Source organism: Drosophila innubila, chromosome X (assembly GCF_004354385.1).
Source record: "Drosophila innubila isolate TH190305 chromosome X, UK_Dinn_1.0, whole genome shotgun sequence".
Lineage (NCBI taxonomy): Eukaryota > Metazoa > Arthropoda > Insecta > Diptera > Drosophilidae > Drosophila > Drosophila innubila.
The window spans coordinates 20085928-20107713 of record NC_047626.1 but is presented as its reverse complement, the minus strand read 5'-3'; the positions used below and the strand labels follow the sequence as shown (position 1 = coordinate 20107713).

Here is a 21786-nt window from a genome sequence, read left to right as displayed (position 1 = left end):
GAAACAATCTATTGACAAATAAATTGGTGCATTTATTGTATATAAATAAAGATAAAATTAATTTTAATTTCAGTCAAGTCTCTGCAATTATCCTGGATTTGTAATTGATTATTGGCGTAATAAAACGAATTTATTGCCTGAATACCATTAAAAATTTTAAGAAAATACAAAACTGGTTGTGCTCAAAACTAATATTATATTATCTTTTGAGCTGTAACACTCTTGTATAATGTGTGCCACAATTTTCATAAATTTCCGTTAAGTGCAGTGCTGCCAACTTTTTAGAGGTAAAGTAGCTGTTTCTGGCTGGAATTCAATTTTGTGTACTATTTAGCACAGTTCAAGAAGAAATACTTATAGCAAAACATAGTTGAATATATATTGAAAATGCCTATATTTCCGGCTATTTGCAATTTTAAAATTTTTCTAGCATTCGAACTCTAAAAATAGCCATAATAGATCAAAATAGCTAAGTTGGCAACAGTGGTTACCAAAAAACAAACGGGCAGAGTGTGACCGTATCGAAGAGTAATGTACTAGTATTTTTTTGATAAATCGATAAGAAAATACTAGTATTTATTTAGTGACAACTGCTGACAACTCGATAACAAGACAATCGCAAGTGCCAATCGACACAAGTACAACTACGTGGCTGCCGCTTTTTAGAAAATTTACAACAATTTCCACGAGAAAGGAGTTAAATCAGCCACGACATAATGGAAACAACAGTAACCAAACTGCTGCTAGCATTATGTGGACTAATTATGCTGTCAACAGCGGCCCAGGCGTTTATCGTAAATGTCGATGCACATAACGAGGAATGTTTCTTTGAGAATGTTGAAGGTGGCACAAAATTTGGTAAGAGCAATTTGCAATTCAACTTGAAATGCAAGTTATAAAAATACCCGTCATTTGCAGGAGTTACATTCGAGGTGATTGATGGCGGCTTCTATGATGTGGACATCAAAATCACCGGCCCCGATCAGCACGTAATGTACGAGACCGAAAAGGAATCATCGGGAAAATACACATTTGTTGCACCATCGAAGGGAGCCTACACCGTTTGCTTCAACAACGAGCGCAGCAGCATGACACCCAAGCTCATCATGTTCTCCATTGAATTGGGCGAACCACCGCAACGTGCACCCGGTGCACCTGGCCAGGAAGAGGTCGGACACACCAAGCTCGAGGACATGATACTCGAGCTTTCGGGCAAGTTGACCAGCGTCAAGCACGAGCAGGAATACATGCACGTAAGTATCCATATTCCCCCACCCACCCTTCCGTTGTCATTCTTCGCTCTTATCTTCAGTTGTCAGTGTTGTCAGAACTGAGCAAATATAAATTAGTCTAGCTAGAAATAGCTAAAAGGTAGTCATGTACATTGTACATATTGTTAACTACTTTAATTCGATAATTCCTATACCCTGTGCCCATTAAAAGTTGCCATAAAGGGTATAATGGGCTTGGCAGAATGTATGTAACAGGCAAAACAAGGCATTCGATCCCCTAAGGTATATGTATTCTTGATCAGTATCAACAACCGATTTAGCGATTTCCGTCTGTCTGTCTGTCTGTCCGTCCGTCTGTCTATTTAAACGTACCGATCTCAAAGAATATATTATAAGAATATAAATTATTAAGAATATAAATTTGGTATGTAGGCTCCTGGATACCGTACGCAGATCCAGTTTGTTTTTATTTTTGGATCGGACCACTATATCATATAGCTGCCATAGAAACGATACATCAAAAATGAAGTTTTAGTACGGAAAAGTTTTTTGTTTGTTGAGATATCAGAACCAAACTAATAGAATATGCATCTAGGCTGGTATTAAACATCCCGACGAAATTTGGTTAAAATCGGTCCACTATATCATATAGCTGCCATAGCAACGATACATCGAAAATGAAGTTTTAGTATGGAAAAGTTTTTTTTTGTTGAGATATCAAATCCAAACTGATAGAATATGCATTTAGGCTGGTATTAAACATCCTGACCAAATTTGGTTAAAATCGGTTCACTATACCATTTAGCTACAATAGAGACGCTCAATCGTAAATTCAGTCCTAGTTTGATAAGTTTTTTGTTTTTTGAGATATCTTAATCAAACTGATAGAATATGCATTTATCTTGTTTTTGTCCATCCTGGCTGAAGTTCGTTCAAATCGGTCAACTATATTATATAGCTGTCATAGGACCGATCGGTAGAAAATCAAGTTTTAGTATGAAAAAGTTTTTTGTTTAAATTGCGTTGACACAATCTACAAATTTTCAATTTCATATTTAACTTTAGGGGCACTCTGTTTATTAAATTCGCATTAACTAGCTACATTTGGCTGAAAACCCGATCAACCTCCAAAGTAATCATTTTCAATATATTCATCAGTAAAATATTCCAGTACTTAACTGATAGTATTGTTGTTTTCTTTTAATTGATGTTCTTCAAAGAATATATTGACATTCTTTAGTATATTAATGTTGTCTGGCAACCTGAAAAAAGTCAATTTCTATTTTTTAAATAACAGGATTTCTAGCTATCATTAAGTGAAATTAAAATATTGCCAAGTCAAGCTACCTAATACTGCTACTGTTTCCCTTAATATAATACATTTCCCTCTTTGTTGCAGGTGCGTGACAAGATTCATCGTTCGGTCAATGAAAGCACCAACTCCCGTGTCGTCTTGTGGTCCACATTTGAGGCTCTGGTCCTGGTGCTCATGACCGTCGGACAGGTGTATTACCTTAAGCGTTTCTTTGAGGTCAAGCGCGTTGTTTAATCCTTGTGCAACATCCTTTACGTTGCGCACGTGTATAGATGGAATGTATATGTGTGGCAGTCTCAGCCTAATTTTAACTGATAAATTAAATAATTTTTTTGTAACAAAATTTAAACACCAAACAAATACCTTCTTTTTCATATATATTTTAGGGTATCTTTTCAGAGCGTATTATAATTTTGGCAGCAGTACATATATTATAACTGGCCAGATATAATCACTATATCATGGCTCTGCCGTAGAAACGATCGCTTGGAAATCAACCTTTATTATGCAAAACTTGGTTGTTTTTTTTAAATATCACAACCAATCTCACAGATTGTGGATATCCTTACCAAATTTGGTTCAAGCTCATCATATATCATATAAAAGACACAGAAGAGATCGGTCAAATCGTTTGCATATAATTTCATAGAAAAATAGAAAAAGTAAGCAACCATATTAATATATAAACAACAAATAATTGCTTATATTTTATGAGCTCTACAACCACAACAGCACTTATTTTTAAAGAAAGTCACTTCCTAAAAACTAAACACAGAATAATTAATAAATTTTTTTATTTTTTCTTTTGCCACGTCAATTTTTTTTGTTAGAGATTCATTATTGTTTATAATTTCGTTATCGTGAACAGATTTTTTTTAAGTAAATACAAAGCGGTTTGCATTTACGAATAAATGACTAAATAAAATATATATAGCGAAACCTTATCTAAATTTTAGTTACCCTCAAGTATACCTCAAAGAAAATAGAACCAACTAATACCATTTTTTGTTATAAGTTATAGCATATAAATCATTCTTATAATTACAATTTATACAAGTAAAATTTAACGTTATTACATTAAGATTATGAGAACTTGAGAATTTTCTTTAATCCTAAATAACAGATTTACATATAACGCAGACACTCATAAAGAATAGAAAAAAAAAGTTATAATTTGAACATATATAGTATATATTATTATATTATTACTATATAAGTATGTAGTTAATCTTGACGTCTAGGATTGAGAGAGGAGAGTCTTTGCATAGTCGGCAATGTGGAGTACGCCGTGTTGTACAGAAGCAATGTGGAGATTGTTGCCACTCATGTAATCCTTGTTGATGTGAGAATTCTGCAGTTCGGTAATCAATGTGGAGCTCGCAGCAGCCGGATCTCCAGAGCTGGCCAACATACCCTATAGGAAGATATAGAAAAATGTAATGGAAAAAAAGTCTATAAAGATATTCTTCTTACCGTCCAGAACTCGTTGCCTGGCAGAGCATTCCCATCCCAGGCATAAGTGACAATGGGCAGCATATTCTCTGTCAACTTATCAGCTGGATTGCGTGTAGAGATGCGCACCCGAATGCCACCTTGAGGATGCATTGGTTGCTCTATGATGGCGCCATCATAGATGCCACACCAGGTGTCCAAATGGAACCAAGAGAAATGCACGACGCCAATGTGCAGAAGACGAGGACCAAGTGCACGCAAACGTTGCTCAAAGGTTTCGTAAAAGATTTCCTCCTGCCGTTGGGTGATCTTCCAAACGCCGAGACCAAAGCCCACAACGTGTATATATGCTGGCTTTCCAGCCGCTGCAGCTCGGGCCTCCGCCTCCAGCAGCAATGAATCAAAGCTGATCGCATAGCGTTTGCTCATGACAACATTGTCGAACATTCCAATAACCAGGGGCAGAAAGCGCTTGTTATTCGTCTCGATATCGTCATAGCAAAAGTCCCTGGGCTCCTGATAGAACTCACGCCAAATGCGTCGATAGTCCTGGACACGGCTGGAAGCATCAGTGGAGCTGCCATTAGATCCATAGCCGTTGGCTTTAGTGTTTTGCTCTTTGGTAATTAAAATGTCCTGATACTCCATGACATTCTTCCGCTGGAAGCGTCCTCCAACAAGACCCATGATAACGCCCTCAACCTCAATCTTGGACTTGTCCTGCTCCACAGCGCCCGCATTCCTCCTCGTCCCGTTGTTAATGAACTCCGAGTGCGTTGAGACATGAAGCAAAGCCGATAACTTGATCTCATCATAGCTGAGCACATTCTGCAGCAAAAGTGGCTCCTGCTCTTCATCGGTGCCAATCTGCTCGAACCCTCCGTGCCCCCTGCTGCCATCCATAAGCAAGTAACTGTCAGAGTTGTTAAAGAAATAAACACAACGCTTCTCAAGCAAACGCTGCACGAACTCAGTCAGCGTTAGGTTCTTATAGACGCTCAGTTCCTTGGAATTGCCTGGGTAAAAAGCAAAAAAATTGTAGTATGCTGGCGAAGACAAGGGATTCTCAAGGATAAACTAAATAGAATAAATGATTAACCTTTCTTTAATCATTCATTTACTAACCGAACTTTTGCTTGTGCTCCAGAAAGTTCAAGTACAGAAAGAGCGTGAACTCGTGTATAATCGGATAGGCGGATGCAATCTGCTCACGTATCCGCTGACGGCGCTCCTTGGGCTGAGACTTCACCCGACAGTTATCTGTGCCAAACTGCCGGAGGGGGAAGGATTTGTAGTTGGGAAAGTTGCGAGAAGATAAAAAATTCACATATTTGATTTTTATTATTTTTAAAAATTGTAAAAATCAATGGACTTTTATTTTATGCCGAAAACCTCCCAAAAATTTATGGAGCTTTGCAAGATTTTCGGTTATTTTCGCATTCTGTAGCACCCCTGATAATAACCATAATAAAATGAGAAAAGAAAAACACGATACCGTTTTTGTTTCGACCAACTGAAGATTATCTCAAGTTCAACAAATATTCCGTACGTACCTTAGCCGGAAACTGTTCGGATATTTCCATGAACTTGTCCAAATCCACAGCATCACACGGTTTAATCACCTGCTTGCAATTTTCCAATTGTTTCCTTGCAAAATCGCTGAGAACGGGAAAATTACTAGCATCTAAACTTGGCCAGAAATCTAGATCACAGCATATATCGTTCATTTTGCTGCAGTTGAGTTTCCTCCATAATTTGCTCATAATTTTTTTTTTCTATAATGCGAGATAAGCTAAGATCTAACGGCCTTTCATTCGCAAACTAAAACTTAATATGATTCGTATATAAAAATAATAGGCACAAAAACCGCCGGCGATAAGAAATTTAAAGGGAGCAGTGCTGTTAAACGCACAAAAATGGGCTTCTGAAAATGATTTAATTTGATCGTAAATCATATTAAGATCCGCCTTAACTATCGATAGCTTAGTACTTAAAAGTTTTTTTAAGTTAAAAAGACCCGGTCCTTTTTTTAAGTTTCATAGAAAATTACACCGGTGGACGCAACGTCTTGGGGAATTTTCGTTGTATGAAATGACTTCGATATAGGTTATTTGCTTAGTGATAGTGTGTGTTTTTTTTTATAAGATATCAGAAATATTGTGATTATTAAGATACAAACTTAAAAATTAAAAAAAAAAAAAAACAAATCAAAATTTAATCGAAAGACCCATACAATTAATTAAATATGACTAATAAATGCCCGCATTGTCCCAAAACAAACACAAACTTTCTGACACACTGATTATTTTTGAATCCACTAGCAAATAACCCATAGAGAAGTCATTTCATACATCGAAAGTGTTTTGTTTTTTGTCGAATTTGATGAATTTCAGTCGGAGTGATTTTGACTTTAAGTTTGAAAACTGCTTGTATTTTTTAAGATATCTTAACCAATCACACAAAATATCAATATGTTGTTGTCTTACACTTTTTAAACATACTGTGTTAAAATCGGATTATTATATCATATTGCTGCTATATAAGGATCGGTTGAGAATCAGCCTTTAGTATGGAAAAATGCTGTTGTTTTTTTAGAAATATCAACGTATCGTGTTGTGCATCTGGTAATGTGTTATAAATCCCCACCAAATTTGGTTCAAATCGGTTCACCATTCCACATAGCTGGCATAGGAAGTTCCTAATAGGAACAATCGATCGAAAATCCCTCTTTAGTAAAAAAAAAACGTTCTTATTATCTAAGATATTTCAACCAAACTCACAAAATCTGTATTTTATGTTGTCTTATACATTTTTACCAATAGTAACTCAAATCGGTTCACTATATCATATAGATGCCATAGGACCCATCGGTCAAAAATCAAGTTTTAGTATGAAAAACTTTTTTGTTTCTGAGATATCTCTATTTAATAAAATTTTACTTTACTTCTTAAAAAAAAAAATATGAATCATTTTTCATATGAAAAATGTCTTAATAGAATATAATTAGCAAAATTGAAACAACATATAAATTACGTTTTTTAGATATGAAGGCAAATGAGTCATATATTCTATCTTCCACTGAATATAAAATGTTTGTCATTCTAATAGATAATGGCAAATATATATATACATAGATTCCACACACGTATTTTGATACATTTTTGATAATGTTCAAGAAAACTGAGTATTTCAAAAAAATTTATCACATCTATTTCAAAAAGCAGTTTCAATAAGTTTAAGTATTAAAATTACAAAAAGTTTAACTTTATCACGCATAAAAAATACACAGTTCGAAAAATCGCTGTAAGCGTAAATTACACAAGTACAATAATGGCAGGTAAATAAACCAAAATAAGAAATTACAATTTGATCATATAGAGTATATATGTATATGGTCTTGGCGTTTTGTCTAGGATCGAGAGAGGAGAGTCTTTGCATAGTCGGCAATGTGGAGTACGCCGTGTTGCATTGAAGCAATGTGGAGATTGTTGCCACTCATGTAATCCTTGTTGATGTGAGAATTCTGCAGTTCGGTAATCAATGTGGAGCAAGCAGCAGCCGGATCTCCAGTACTGACCAGCATACCCTAAAAGCAAGAATAGAAATAAGTAATTGAAAAAGTGAGAGGAATCTTCGACTCACCGCCCAGAACTCGTTGCCTGGCAGAGCATTCCCATCCCAGGCATAAGTGACAATGGGCAGCATATTCTCTGTCAACTTATCAGCTGGATTGCGTGTAGAGATGCGCACCCGAATGCCACCTTGAGGATGCATTGGTTGCTCTATGATGGCGCCATCATAGATGCCACACCAGGTGTCCAAATGGAACCAAGAGAAATGCACGACGCCAATGTGCAGAAGACGAGGGCCAAGTGCACGCAAACGTTGCTCAAAGGTTTCGTAAAAGATTTCCTCCTGCCGTTGGGTGATCTTCCAAACGCCGAGACCAAAGCCCACAACGTGTATATATGCTGGCTTTCCAGCCGCTGCAGCTCGGGCCTCCGCCTCCAGCAGCAATGAATCAAAGCTGATCGCATAGCGTTTGCTCATGACAACATTGTCGAACATTCCATTTCCCATGGAGAGGAAGCGCTTGTTATCCGCCTTGATGTCGTCATAGCAAAAGTCCCTGGGCTCCTGATAGAACTCACGCCAAATGCGTCGATAGTCCTGGACACGGCTGGAAGCGACAGTAGAACTGCCATTAGATCCATAACCATGAGCTTTAGTGTTTTGCTCTTTTGTAATTAAAATGTCCTCGCACTCCATGACATGATCCCGCTCGAAACGTGCACCAATAAGACCCATAATGACGCCCTCAACTTCAATCTTGGACTTGTCCTGCTCCACAACGCCCGCATTGGACCGTGTCCCGTTGTTAATGAACTCCGAGTGCGTTGAGACGTAGAGCAAGGCTGCCAGCTTTATCTCATCATAGCTGAGCACATTCTGCAGCAAAAGAGGCGCCTTCTCCTCATCGGTGCCAATCTGCTCGAAGCCTTCATATCCTCCACTGCCGTCCAAGAGCTTGTAATCGTCGTTGCCACCGAAGAAGTATACACAGCGCTTGTCGAGCAAACGCTGCACAAACTCAGAAATCGTTAGGTTTTTGTAGACACTCAGTTCCTTGGAATTGCCTGTTGATCAACGAGAGTAATCGGAATGTTAAGTCTTGTAACAATTAACCAAAAGTGCAAGAAATATTAATGTTCGAATAATTTAATGTGAATTATTTTTTTTAATGTTTCTTCCACATTTTGACACATAAATATATTTTTAGAACTACAATTATTTATTTAATTTTTCCAATTTTGGTTTATTTTAAACATAATACTTAAATACATATCAAATATTCAAAGTTATATTTTGCCAAAAAATTTTTAATGAGTGTCAATTTTTTCAATTATGATTTAAAAGTAATGATAACGCTCTACTGATAAGAGCATTTATGTACTTACCGAACTTTTGCTTGTGCTCCAGAAAGTTCAAGTACAGAAAGAGCGTGAACTCGTGTATAATCGGATAGGCGGATGCAATCTGCTCACGTATCCGCTGACGGCGCTCCTTGGGCTGAGACTTCACCCTACAGTTATCTGTGCCAAACTGCCGGAGGGGGAAATCAATTAAATTATTTTTTTTCCATTTTTTTTTTAATTGTTCTTAGAACCATAAACCTATATGTATATTATTATCAGGTTAAAATTCCAAGTGGTTTTATTTTTAAATAAAATATGGGCATTTCTGTATTAAGTCAAAAACAATTTTTTCGACTAACTGTAGGTTATCTCGAGATCAACAAATATTCTGAACGTACCTTAGCGGGAAACTTCTCGGATATTTCCATGAACTTGTCCAAATCCACAGCATCTGCCTTGGTGGTCGGCTTTGTCAGCTCCGTGCACTTTTCCAAATGTTCCTTTGCAAAATCACTGAGAAGCGGAAATTTGCCGGTTTCTGGATTTGGCCAGAAATCTCCAAGATCACAGCATATGTTGTCCATTTTGCTACTGCTGCAGTTTCTGAATAATTTGCCTAGGGTTCGTTTTAAATGTCGGGATATGCCAAGCATTAACAAACGATTTGACTTTTATTTGGAAACTGGAAACAAACAACAAGCAAAAATCACCGCAAGAATGCAGTGTTGCTAAACGTACAAAACAGTAGGCAGTTTAATTGACAGTCTGAAATTCGCAAATAATAAAGGGATTCCTGAATCTCATTTATGTGATTTGATTTCATTGCGCAGCAAAAACGATCGATTTTTTCTATCAGTTATGTTTATTTATAAAGTTTATTTTTATTTATACTTATTTTAATTTATTATGTACGGTCTTAAGACAAAAAATGTAGAAGAATTTGTAATTTAAATATGTTAAAATGTTACTATTGAATTTGTACGACTAAATAATCGAATGCATTGAATGGGTCACTATCGATAGTTTTGCAGCTCTACCTCTTCCCAGCGTTCATTATTTCGTCAGTTTGAGCAACATATCCAGCGATCAATATTTCATCAGTCTGCTCAATACTAGAAAACGATTAATGAAACCGGTGCTTATTTTTCTTTTAAAGTAGTCGCCAACTAATACCCTAGCAGAGTGCGTTTGCTTTAAGTACTTATAATTACTAGATTTTTGCCAATCGCTAATCGATACAAGTGATCTTTTTTTTTTTCGTCAACTAAAGGATTTAAAGTAGTTGCATTATTATCGAAAACGGCGCTGCCACATTTTAAACCGTTCGCAAATGTTAATAGAAATAAAAATATGTCTACAAGTAACAGGTGTCTGTCGGAATATACCCCCTATTATTTAATTACGAACAGGGTATAATGTAAATAAATAAAAGTGCGGCACGCATGTGGAAGACAGTTTAAATATAATTGTGAAATTGCACAGTGCAGACAGATCAAAGACAGAGAACATGACAACATTTGGCAATGACGTGGATGCAATTTGGCCAACAATCGATGGAGAATTGCAGCCAATTTCCGAATTTGGTCGGAAGCTGCTGCAGCAATGTGAAACCTTAAAGAAACCTGATGCCGAGGCAACTGTTAATGTGTCTGCTTTCATGAAGAAATCAACAAAGTTTCCACTTCAGGTGCGTCTTTACAATTCTCTATGTTGTGGCTCCTTGTCATCCCAATCCTCAACAGTTTGGCGTGGAGAGCTGTCGTGTGCTGAGTCAACCGAAGTTGCGTCATCAGTTAATTGGCCAACAAATAGCGTCTGTTTATCCGCTAATACATGAACGCACTCTCGCACTTTATCTGCAGTTTCTGGAGCACAAGGGCAAGTGGGGTAAGTGTGCTCCTTGGCAGCGATACTTTTGTCCGATTCGATTATTGAGGTTTGGGAAGTTGTTGATGCGTCAACTGAATTTGGAGTGGTGGATTCGCGAGGAGTATAAACTGGACGGAATTGAATGGATGGACCAATGCCAATGGGCACATCGAAGCGGGCTGCTTTCGGATCATAACCGTCGGGTATTTTTACAAAGTTGGTGTCGTAGAACAGACGAAACCATTGGGCGAATTCATAGTTATCATAAAATGTTCCCTTGACCAGCTGCACTACATTTACGGGTGTATTCACACCCAGCTCGTTAAAGCTCTGTTGCAGTATCCGAAAATTATCAATATACTCAAATGGTTGATTGCATAAAAATTTCACTTTACGCATCCGAATGGTGCCCGGAAATAAGATATCCATTAGCTGACAATAGGCAGCACCCGTGCGCAGTTCCTCGATCCTTGGCACATTACAATCCAATGTTTTATTCACCCAAATAATTATTTTAATGCGGGACCATTTCTTCGAACTGTTGGTCGTGGCCACATTTTTTGCAGTCTTTTTAGCCATCTGACTTGTTCCTCGATTTTTGATCATTTTGAATATGCTACCTGTAATTAAAAATTATTTTATAGAATACTTTCCAAATATGGGCTCGATCTTCCAAGCTAAATATTTAATGAATATTAAGCCCGATATCATTGTCATGTTTTTTTTTTTATATTTCTTTCTGAGATAGCCAAATGATTCACTGATACCAACTTATATCTTAATTGTTGCACTAAAAAGCTAGAGGCAACTGTACCAAGTTTCAAAGACGTAACTCAACTGAGGGATCAGTTCGCATAGACAAGAATGTTACCCATAAAAAGTATTTTAATAAAAGGTTACTTACCTGAAGTCTACTTGAATAAAATTTTAAAAATGTGTTGGTGCTATAATGCTAAACGGAAAACCAAGAGCTTGAATCAGAATTACGTCTAGTTAATTTGCATTTCAAAATTCCTAGAAAATAATAGAGATGAAACCTTTATAAACTTTCTTGAAACTTTATATGCAACTTTTGGTATGCAGAAATAGATGAAGAGTTTATATAATTCTACTCACCTTAAACTTAATGTGTTGGTGCTATAATGCTAAACGGAAAACCAAGAGCTTGAAACTGAATTTGGAAGTTTACATCTAGTTAATTTGCGATACAAAGTCCTAGAGAAAAATAGAGATGAAACCATTAAAAATTTTATTGGATAAAGATATGCAACTATTGGGATCCAGAAATAGATGAAGAGTTGATGTCATTCTAATCACCTTAAGCTGAAAAAATAAAATAAAATAGGTTGAAAAAGGTTAACTTTTTAAAAATTGTAATGCTTAGTTTGTGAACAACTAGTAATGACTAGTTTCAAACAAAAAGCTTGCCATTGTATTTAATTTATATTCCAGCGCCTGCTTGTACTTTAGTTTTTTAGAATGAATGAGAGAGAAAGTCAGACAGATGGAGAAAGGGGATCTCTACAGATTTTTGTGGCACTCCTAAATATCTCAAATCTGTTTCTAATGCAGCTTCTTACTTTTTCATCCATTATTCTCCTGAGAAGTACTTTGAAGTTTATCTTGAAAAACGAGTGTTCATGTTTTCCATTGTAGCTCTAATCATACACACCTCTGAACTGGTATAATGGTCCAATCTTAATCGAAATTTGGTACGGGTGTGTAGAACATTACCAAATATACAGTCCGTAAGTTTGTTGAAGATATATTAAGAATCAACCAAGTTTTCCGTACTAAAGCCTTACTTTGAACCTATCGCTTCTACGGCAGCTCTATCATATAGTGGTCCGATCTTAACCAAATTAGATCTAGATAAATTTAATTATATGGGATGACAAAATGATGGCCTTTATTGCTGATTTCATATTTTCAATTTTTTTGAAAAAATAATTTGTTTGTTTAAAAAATAATTGTTGATATCAACTTAACAGTTTTGCCATCTTGATTTTATTGCTCCTAATATTGATTTTATTATTTTTATTTCATAATTACAAATTTCGTAGTCTTGTGGTTGCTTTTCGATCCGTTTTCCTTTAATTGTAGAAGCCTTAGTATTAATTTTCTTAAATAAATTGGAAATAAAACAACTTGTTAATACAACTAATTCGCAGGCAACGAAGTGGAGCTGCCCGTGTATCGTCAACTGTCGCTGTGCGATTTTGTGCAGCGTCTGTTGGCCAAGCGATGTGCCAGCTTCTTTGATCGGAACGACAAGTATTTGCTGCTGACGGGGGAACGTGGTGCCAGCGGCTTTGAGCCCATTGGCAGCAGCGAGGAGCAGGCGCCGCTGCAGCTGGAGCATGTGCTCAGCTATGATGAGGTGAAGCTGTCGGCGCTGCTCTCGGTTAGCTCCCACACGGAGTTCATTAATGAGGGAGAGCGCACGAATTGTGGACGCGTGACGCGCAATCGCAAAAGTCTGGAGCAGGATGGTGTCATCATTGGCCTGATTGGTGCCCGCCTGTCGCGTCGCAATCTCATGGAGTTTCAGGACATTGTCATTGCACGCACACAGAACACCGAGGACAATGGCTATGGACAGGCTCTGGATGAGCCGGCAAATACACGTGCCGAGGATTATCGCAGACTTTGGCGCTGTTTCTATGAGACGCGGGATCATTTGCATGGCACTGTGAGCATCGATAACAAACGCTTTGGCGTCTCGGGCAACAAGCAGGATGTCTTTGATAATCTGGTCATGAAACGTCGATATGCCATCAGCTTTGACATGCTGCTGCTGGAGGCACAGGCTCGTGCTGTGAAAGCCGGCAAATCTGCCTACATTCATGTCGTTGGCTTCGGTCTGGGTGTTTGGAGGGTTGCCCCGCAGCAGGAGCAAATCTTTCTCGAGACCTTCGAGCAGCGTTTGCGTGTGCTCCACAAGCAACTGACGCACATTGGCGTCATCCACTTCTCCTGGTTCAAGCTTAATCGTTGCGGTGGCCTCCACAATGGCGCTGTCATCGAGAGTTCGCATCATCCCCAGGGCGGCATTCGGGTCCATCTCTCGAAGCGCAATCCTGCAGAGAAACTCTCCAAGCCGGAGCATGACAATATGCTGCTCGTTGTCTCCTATGCCTGGGATGGCAACGCTTTGCCCGGCAATGAGTTCTGGATGGTAAATCGCTTTACTAAAAAATTAATTTAAATCCTCATCTTGTGTTTTCACTTACAGAAAATGCTAAAGTCCACTGGTGACTCCTCGACTGCTTGCTCTACGCTGATCACCGAGCTCCACAATCCGCACATCAACAACGACTACTGCAATGGCCGGAATCTTCACGTGGTATCGCTGAAGCACGGCGTCCTACACATCTCGGAGTATGCCAAGACTCTGCTGAAGAGCACCAAATGAGTCCACGCTTATAACAAAATCCATGTAAATTTGCATATACAATTTTAATATTTCCTTAATTATATAAACATATATAGCAGTATTTCATAAACAAAATAAATATTTACTTATTAACCATAACAAACAAGCTTTTCAATTTCTTTGTAAACAAGAATGTAAACAAATACTCTTAAATCGATTCAAAGTGGTTAAAAACATTTTTTTAAGAGGATCATATCTCCAAAAGTACTTGCTATTTTCAGCTGAAATTTGGTATGCAAGTTTGTCACATAAATATACTACTGTTTCTGTTCAATTCGAATTTTGGATCTCAGCAGGCTTTTCCCAAAAAACGAATTCAAGTAGGCTTTTGCTCATCGGCTAGTTCAGTTTGCGCTAGAAAATTCTAGCATTGTTCATTCTAAAACTAAAAGCCATTCAAGCAGTAATACATATTTTTGGCAAAACGTAACTATATTTTTAAATATTTTTTTTTCTTACAATAACTGAAAATCTGAACGAGAGGAAGGATGTCGTGGCTGAATCCATATAATTTCTGGCTCTTCTTAATATGCAAGATGGCACCACGCAGTAGCAACTGTCACGATTATTATGATCATTGTTATCTCAATCGCTATTATAATCTGTACTCTTTCACTCGTTTCCCGAGATGGGTCTGGAGTAGTGTGATTTCTGGATCCGACACTTTATTGGTGGATACGTCGCGTCCGGAGTGCCTTCATCTGGTCCATGACAATGGTTATTTTTCTTTTATATATTTCATAACAAAGATTTTACTTTTGATCAGCTTCACGCTTAGTCTGGCCTATGGAATTTTTAAGGTCACCTCACATCGAACTGCCTTGCGGCATTAAGTTTTGGTAGGTTTACAATATAATATATTTAATAGCTTTCGCATCTAATCAATTTACTTTTATTTCAGAACGTTGATTTTACTTTTTGAGAAATGTTATTGGGTAATATGAAGTTGTGTAATTTTAAACATAATTTTCATTATTTTTTTAACTTTTCAGAATTGGTATTCGCTGTTGGGAGAAATTGTTCAGGAATTAAATTTTTTGGATTCTCGTGTTCGATTTATGAGCGGGAATAAATTTTTACAGCCATTAATACGGGGTGCGAGTCTTGGAATTCTTACAAACTTTGGGCACAGGCAACTTCACGCTGCTCTAAATCTAAATCACTGCGGGTAACCAATTCGCCGGGTTCAAGTCTAGGCTGCCATAATATGTACATAGCAAGTACAAGAACCGCATGATGCAACTTAGCAAGACCTTTTTAAATAAAAGCAGCCCAATAACGGCTTGCTTAGACCCTGTATTCCTAATGCTACCACCATTTTATTTTTTGATTAATTCTCTAATAAAAATATTTCCCCAAATGATAGTCTTACTCAAAAAATTCATTTTGCATTATTTTTATAACTGTCAAAATATCGTTGCTATATCGATTATATTCTGACAATATTGATGTCAATATAATTATTCGAATTTTTTAGCCGCTGTTTTGGGCCGTGCAATAAAATAGTTAAAATAAGTGGAAGAAACTTAAAATTAAGTGTAAGCACGACAAATTTTGAGTCGCGAAAAAATATTTATATTAGATATTTAAGGTTATTTTTTTTAAAAGTATGTAGTAAAAATAATATTTTTCATATTGAAAAATTATTGATGTTGATATTAATAAAAACATTAACCCTAGTTTGTTGTAGATGTTGTTGTAGTGCTCCCGATTGAAAATTTCGTCCCGACAGCTTATTTATGATATTCACTTATATATTGGTTAATTGGAGTATTACATTTTAGTCAAAACAATTAATAGCTTAACGTTAGATTTTCGAAAGAACTAATCAAATAGTTTAACTGCATTATCCACTTTTGTCCGATTCGATTATTGAGGTTTGGGAAGTTGTTGATGCGTCAACTGAATTTGGAGTGGTGAATTTGCGAGGAGTATAAACTGGACGGAATTGAATGGATGGACCAATGCCAATGGGCACATCGAAGCGGGCTGCTTTCGGATCATAACCGTCGGGTATTTTTACAAAGTTGGTGTCGTAGAACAGACGAAACCATTGGGCGAATTCATAGTTATCATAAAATGTTCCCTTCACAAGCTGCACAACATTTACGGGTGTATTCACACCCAGCTCGTTAAAGCTCTGTTGCAGTATCCGAAAATTATCAATATACTCAAATGGTTGATTGCATAAAAATTTCACTTTACGCATCCGAATGGTGCCCGGAAATAAGATATCCATTAGCTGACAATAGGCAGCACCCGTGCGCAGTTCCTCGATCCTTGGCACATTACAATCCAATGTTTTATTCACCCAAATAATTATTTTAATGCGGGACCATTTCTTCGAACTGTTGGTCGTGGCCACATTTTTTGCAGTCTTCTTAGCCATCTGAGTTGATCCTCGATTTTTTATCATTTTGAATATGCTACCTGCAATTAAAAAATTATTTTATAAAATAATTTTCAAAACTGGGCTCGATCTTCCAAGCTAAATATTTAATGAATATTGAGCCCGATATCATTGTCATGTTTTTTTTTTTTAATTTCTTTCTGAGATAGCCAAATGATTCACTGATACCAACTTATATCTTAATTTTTGCACTAAAAAGCAAGAGGCAACTGTACCAAGTTTCAAAGACGTAACTCAACTAAAGGATCAGTTCGCATAGACAAGAATGTTACCTATAAAAAGTATTTTAATAAAAGGTTACTTACCTGAAGTCTACTTGAATACAATTTTAAAAATTTGCTGGTTCTATACTGTTAAGCGGAAAACCAAGAGCTTGAAACAGAATTTGGAAAATTACTTCTAGTTAATTTGCATATCAAAATTGCTAGAAAACAATAGAGATGAAACCATTCAAATTTTTTTAGGTTATAGATATGCAACTTTTTTGGATCCAGAAATAGATGAAAAGTTGATTTGAATCTACTCACTTAAAGATTACTAATACTTTACTTGCAGAAGTGTGTGCATTGAAAAAAAAAAATATTATAAAAAAAGTTTAACTTTTTAAAAGTTGTAATGTCTAGTTTGTGTACAACTAGTTATGACTAGTTTCATCGTGTTTAATTTATATTCCAGCGCCTGCTTGTGCTTTGTTTTTTAGAATGAATGAGAGAGAAAGACAGACAGATGAAGAAAGGAGATTTCTACAGATTTTTGTGACACTCCAAAATATCTCAAATCTGTTTCTAATGCAGCTCCATACTTTTTCATCTATTCTCCTCCTGAGAAGTACTTTGAAGTTGATCTGGAAAAACGAGTGTTCCTTGAATATAATTCATGTTTATAAAAATATTAAAGTGATTTTCCGTTGTAGCTCTAAACATACACACCTCTGAACTGACTGTACCATTCCTAATTTCATACTTTTCCCCCATCTGCACACAGGTGTGTAATTTGTATAGTTAAACAATAATTATTGAGAGTGTCTATGTCAGTTTAATCCAAAAGCAAATAAATTGCACGAAAAACACAAATGTTTATTTGCTTTCACACACGCATATGTAGTTATCCAATAACAAAAACAAATAAATAAGAAAAACATTCAATTGCGTCCGAGTGATCCGGACTTTGGTTTATGCAGACCCCAAATGTGATTTCTAAACAACTTTATACGGTTGACCGACCGAATTGTGCGTGGGACTTGTGCTAAAAGCTTTTCTGCAGCACATAAACAAATGCAATTAAATTGTAAAGCCAGCACTATAACCCAAAGCACCCAAACTACCCAAACTACCCAAACTATACTACCCAAACCCGACTGATACATTTTGGATTCTATCACCTGCCCATAGGGCAGTTATTGTTGTCTATTTTATTTGCATTTGGATTTTAGTTGTGTTTTGCATTTATAAATTTTAATTGATTGCATTCATGACAAAAATTCAATTTCCATTTCATCGCCACATTCATGGAATTGACATTGTTGAGCCTTTTGACTTCTGTCAACCTCAAACCGCTCAAAAGATGTCAATATGCTGACTATGAATGTTTTATTTCTAAGCTAGATTTCCTAGAAACACGATGTAAACCAATCATACACTCAGAAAAAAAATCAAGATTTCCGTACTTAATTTCTAAAGCTAAGAACCAAAATCTTACCTTTCGACCTTTCGAAATAGTTGCTGATTTTACCAGCGAACCAACATTAACGTCATATTTGCGTAGCTAGAACCAGTTGAGGATTCTAAGGTGCGACAATGAAAAATAAATATCCAAAAACGTACTTATTTTTAGCACGAAACGATCTTATTTTTAACTTCTTTTCAATCTTGAAAAAAACTAAGCTAAGTACAAAAAAAATCTTAAACTAGTTTAATACAAATAACTCAGTTGTTTCTGGAGGTATCTTATCGAGACTCACGGATTATATATTTTCCATGGTCTTATATATTCTGACTAAGTTTGGATAAAATCGGACTTCTATTTCGGATAGCTGCCATAGGAATGTGAAGTTCAAGATTTTTAGTACACAGCATCTTAAAATTTTAAGAACGAAACGGTATAAATTCAAGTATGGTCGTACCTAATTTTAAGACGTCATATTTTTCTGAGTGTAGCAATAGAAATTCAAGAGCACCCACTCAAGGAACCATAAAATGACTGTGGGAATGCTAAATAAGACAAGCACTAGTTAAAATATGTTAGAAACCTTAAAGTACCATATTAGGAACCATTTCCTGACTATGAATGTCCAATTTCTAAGCTGTGTTTAGTGTCCTTTAAGCTATAAATGCTATAAAAAGTAGCTTTTAGACTGTCTCAAGTATTACAATTTTATAAAACTCAATATATTATAATAGAAACCATACTCTGACTATGTAAAAGTGACGAAACTTTAAGACTGGCTCAAGTATAGTTATTAAAGCAACCTTAATCATATTGGAACTAGCCTGCGGAAATTTTGTGCCGTTGTTTCTTTTAGCTACATATAGTATATATATCGAGATCTGTCTGATCGGATAACTACAGTATGTATCCGCCACAGAAATAAATACGAAACTAAAAGAAACTCAAAGGAGATTACTGATTGCTCATATTGATATGTCAAACTAATATGCCGCTATATGTAGCGTGCACACGCCTTTTAGGCTGCCCCTTGACCTCACAGACCAGCATCAGGTCATGTCCATTTTACTGTTTTGCTCATCAGGCTCATTAAATTCAATGTTTTAATCACTTCTGACAGAAACCGTGATAGAGAGAGAGAGAGAGGTGGAAGGAGAGTGAGAGAAAGTGTGAGAGGAGTACAGAAAGTAGCGGATACGTGAAGCAGCTGAGAATTTGATGGAACTGAATTCAATCAACCGTCGCAAGGAAAATTCATCAAGTGGCACGTAATGCTCGTATTTGAATTTTTCCAATGTTTTTCCTCAATTTTCTGCTAAAAATGAGTGAAATAGACCAACCGTTGGGCAAATACATGCATAGACATGACCTAATCAATCCAATATCAAAGATAAATAATTACATCTCAACACAGAAATACTTTAAGATTCATGTAGCAAAAAAAAACAAGGCACTTAAATAGTTTATACTCTGGGAGAGAAAAAAATTCTAATTATAAGGTATGCTAGACGTAAATTAAGTTAGTTATAGTCTTTAAAGCTTAAAGTATTTCTTGTTGAAAACTTTCGTCATGAGTTAACATTAATATATTATTATTCTTATTATATCATTTTCAATTCATTAAAATGAAGATAAAGAACTTAATCCATTTTATCTGCTCAACAAGTTAATCAGCATTACATTGCTGGTAAATATACTGACAACTTTAATTTAATTACGTTAATACAGTTCTCAAAATGTTATAAAATTCTTATTAAATAACGGGTATAAACATCGGGTATGCCAATTGGTCCTATGATTATTCTTATAAAATATTCTGATAACGACGGTATATAAACTATATAATATAGTGGACCGAGGTGAACGAACTTCGGCCAGGATGGACAAAACCAAGTAAAATGCATATTCTATCAGTTTGATTAAGATATCTCAAAAAACAAAAAACTTTTTCATACTAAGACTTGATTTTCAATTTATATTGTGGACCGATTTTAACCAAATTTAGTCAGGATGTATAATACCAGTCCAGATGCATATTCTATCATTTTGTTTCTGATATCATAACAAACAAAGAACTTTTTTGTACTAAAACTTAATTTTCAATGTATCATTCCTATGGCAGCTATATGATATAGTGGTCAGACCCAAAAATAAAAACAAACTTGATCTGCCTATGGTATCCAGAAACCTACATACCAAGTTTGAAGTCTCTAGCTCTTATGGTTTCTGAGATCGACGCGTTCAAACAGACGGACGAACAGACGGACAAACAGACGGACAAACAGACGGACAAACAGACGGACAAACAGACGGACAAACAGACGGACAGACAGACGGACATGGCTCAATCGATTCGGCTGTTGATCCTGATCAAGAATATAAATATATACTTTGTGGGGTCTGCCACGCCCCCTTCTGCCTGTTACATACATTTTGCCAAACACATTATACCCTTTTTTGTTCATTTTTAATGTGCTCAGGGTATTAAAAAGATAGCTTTATTAAAATTATTGATTTATGTTTTATTAAAATATATTGTTCAAGGAGGGAAATTCATATATCATATATCGCTAAATATCTGCTAGAACTATGGTATGCTAATTAAAAAACTTAAAATATATTTTGTACTGATTTCGAGAATAATAAATACAAGTACTATATATCGGCAACTGAGCTTAAATGTAGGTAATATTGAGCTTATACAAATTTATCTATTTAATATGTTATTTAAGTTTTTATTTATGAAGTATTTAACAGTTTCCTGAACAAACTCATCTATAACCTGCCTCTGCCTAGCATATCATATGAAACGCAACTTCCAGTGTTAAAGAGTAAAATTACCAAAACAAAAAAAGAAATGAGCAAATTTTAGCGCCTTCCAATGGCAAATGGGCAATTTGCGCTTAAGGGAAATTCTTATGGAAAATTCCCTTAAGCAAGTAGCCGGCTATAAAAGCGCGTCGGCAGCGCAGCGACGGCCCACAAAGCGAACGTGAATGCAACGTGACAGTTGTCGGGAGTTACTCGTGAATGTTGCATGCAACAAAAAACGCGCTCAAAGACGTAAATAAGCCAGGACTCACATTCAAATAAAGCCAACACTTAACGGTTTCCACTCAGAAGATCCTTAAAGCGGTTAAATTTGAGTTTTTATAAGCGCCAAGTGTGTGAGTGTGTGTGTGTGTGTGTATTCTTTTTTTTGTTCCTGTGCTTGTTATTGTTGAAATTGCCACAATTAAAGTGCTAAATAATGTGGCACATGTGAGAAGTGAACATTGGAGACGACACTCACGGTACGTTGCGAACGGCGCGTGCTTCCGGCTTTTGCTACCCACGCCCCCCGCCCTCTTCTATTTCCCTTTAAGAAATTTCCCCATTATTCGGATCATTCAGTCAGTTGTCCATATCAGAGAGCAACATTGGGGAACACAGCTTCGTGCCTGTCCATTTAATAGTGTCCCGCGGCGTGGCGCCCCAAGGGGTGGCAACAC

At 36.4% G+C, this 21786-nt stretch overlaps 5 protein-coding genes and 1 long non-coding RNA gene across 7 annotated transcripts; 3 read left to right on the top strand and 3 right to left on the bottom strand.

Moving 5' to 3' along the window:
- The first annotated feature begins 624 nt into the window (after positions 1 to 624).
- On the top strand, positions 625 to 2899 carry LOC117784678 (transmembrane emp24 domain-containing protein 2). The gene is made up of 3 exons (XM_034622483.1): positions 625 to 858; positions 919 to 1253; positions 2632 to 2899. The coding sequence occupies exons 1-3, from the start codon at positions 717 to 719 to the stop codon at positions 2779 to 2781; spliced, it is 627 nt and encodes a 208-aa protein (XP_034478374.1). The 5' UTR covers positions 625 to 716; the 3' UTR covers positions 2782 to 2899.
- Positions 2900 to 3640: 741 nt separating this feature from the next.
- On the bottom strand, positions 3641 to 5726 carry LOC117788005. Its single transcript, XM_034626660.1, has 4 exons — positions 5553 to 5726; positions 5125 to 5269; positions 4021 to 5015; positions 3641 to 3961 (listed from the first exon to the last, which is right to left on the bottom strand). Exons 1-4 carry the CDS (start codon positions 5724 to 5726, stop codon positions 3785 to 3787), a joined length of 1491 nt encoding a protein of 496 aa, XP_034482551.1. The 3' UTR covers positions 3641 to 3784.
- Positions 5727 to 7210: 1484 nt separating this feature from the next.
- LOC117784667 lies at positions 7211 to 9617 on the bottom strand. Its single transcript, XM_034622473.1, has 4 exons — positions 9314 to 9617; positions 8958 to 9102; positions 7642 to 8636; positions 7211 to 7585 (listed from the first exon to the last, which is right to left on the bottom strand). Exons 1-4 carry the CDS (start codon positions 9566 to 9568, stop codon positions 7409 to 7411), a joined length of 1572 nt encoding a protein of 523 aa, XP_034478364.1. The 5' UTR covers positions 9569 to 9617; the 3' UTR covers positions 7211 to 7408.
- Positions 9618 to 10181: 564 nt separating this feature from the next.
- On the top strand, positions 10182 to 14288 carry LOC117793441. The gene is made up of 4 exons (XM_034633755.1): positions 10182 to 10602; positions 10658 to 10802; positions 12956 to 13962; positions 14020 to 14288. Exons 1-4 carry the CDS (start codon positions 10423 to 10425, stop codon positions 14197 to 14199), a joined length of 1512 nt encoding a protein of 503 aa, XP_034489646.1. The 5' UTR covers positions 10182 to 10422; the 3' UTR covers positions 14200 to 14288.
- A 322-nt stretch (positions 14289 to 14610) lies between these two features.
- On the top strand, positions 14611 to 15478 carry LOC117790290. Of its 2 annotated transcripts, XR_004617971.1 has the most exons (4): positions 14611 to 14924; positions 14987 to 15059; positions 15122 to 15155; positions 15213 to 15478. It is a non-coding gene; the product is annotated as an uncharacterized LOC117790290 (long non-coding RNA). The 2 variants fall into 2 exon arrangements; XR_004617970.1 differs by having other exon boundaries at positions 14621 to 15059.
- Positions 15479 to 15953: 475 nt separating this feature from the next.
- LOC117790030 (microtubule-associated protein RP/EB family member 1) lies at positions 15954 to 17178 on the bottom strand. Its single transcript, XM_034629273.1, has 3 exons — positions 17158 to 17178; positions 16936 to 17054; positions 15954 to 16650 (listed from the first exon to the last, which is right to left on the bottom strand). Exon 3 carries the CDS (start codon positions 16634 to 16636, stop codon positions 16067 to 16069), a length of 570 nt encoding a protein of 189 aa, XP_034485164.1. The 5' UTR covers positions 16637 to 16650; positions 16936 to 17054; positions 17158 to 17178; the 3' UTR covers positions 15954 to 16066.
- Positions 17179 to 21786: the final 4608 nt, after the last annotated feature.

Excerpts from the sequence above, each read along its gene's own strand:
- LOC117790030 (XM_034629273.1), bottom strand. The coding sequence starts at position 16,636 with ATGATAAAAAATCGAGGATCAACTCAGATGGCTAAGAAGACTGCAAAA.
- LOC117784667 (XM_034622473.1), bottom strand. The coding sequence starts at position 9,568 with ATGCTTGGCATATCCCGACATTTAAAACGAACCCTAGGCAAATTATTC. Across the intron at positions 9,103-9,313 it reads CCGAGAAGTTTCCCGCTAAG|TTTGGCACAGATAACTGTAG; the intron begins GTACGTTCAGAA and ends CCCCTCCGGCAG. Across the intron at positions 7,586-7,641 it reads CAGGCAACGAGTTCTGGGCG|GGTATGCTGGTCAGTACTGG; the intron begins GTGAGTCGAAGA and ends TCTTGCTTTTAG.
- LOC117793441 (XM_034633755.1), top strand. The coding sequence starts at position 10,423 with ATGACAACATTTGGCAATGACGTGGATGCAATTTGGCCAACAATCGAT. Across the intron at positions 10,803-12,955 it reads GGAGCACAAGGGCAAGTGGG|GCAACGAAGTGGAGCTGCCC; the intron begins GTAAGTGTGCTC and ends ACTAATTCGCAG. Across the intron at positions 13,963-14,019 it reads CCGGCAATGAGTTCTGGATG|AAAATGCTAAAGTCCACTGG; the intron begins GTAAATCGCTTT and ends TTTCACTTACAG.
- LOC117784678 (XM_034622483.1), top strand. The coding sequence starts at position 717 with ATGGAAACAACAGTAACCAAACTGCTGCTAGCATTATGTGGACTAATT. Across the intron at positions 859-918 it reads TGAAGGTGGCACAAAATTTG|GAGTTACATTCGAGGTGATT; the intron begins GTAAGAGCAATT and ends CGTCATTTGCAG. Across the intron at positions 1,254-2,631 it reads ACGAGCAGGAATACATGCAC|GTGCGTGACAAGATTCATCG; the intron begins GTAAGTATCCAT and ends TCTTTGTTGCAG.
- LOC117788005 (XM_034626660.1), bottom strand. The coding sequence starts at position 5,726 with ATGAACGATATATGCTGTGATCTAGATTTCTGGCCAAGTTTAGATGCT. Across the intron at positions 5,270-5,552 it reads CCGAACAGTTTCCGGCTAAG|TTTGGCACAGATAACTGTCG; the intron begins GTACGTACGGAA and ends CCCCTCCGGCAG. Across the intron at positions 5,016-5,124 it reads GGAGCACAAGCAAAAGTTCG|GCAATTCCAAGGAACTGAGC; the intron begins GTTAGTAAATGA and ends CTTTTTACCCAG.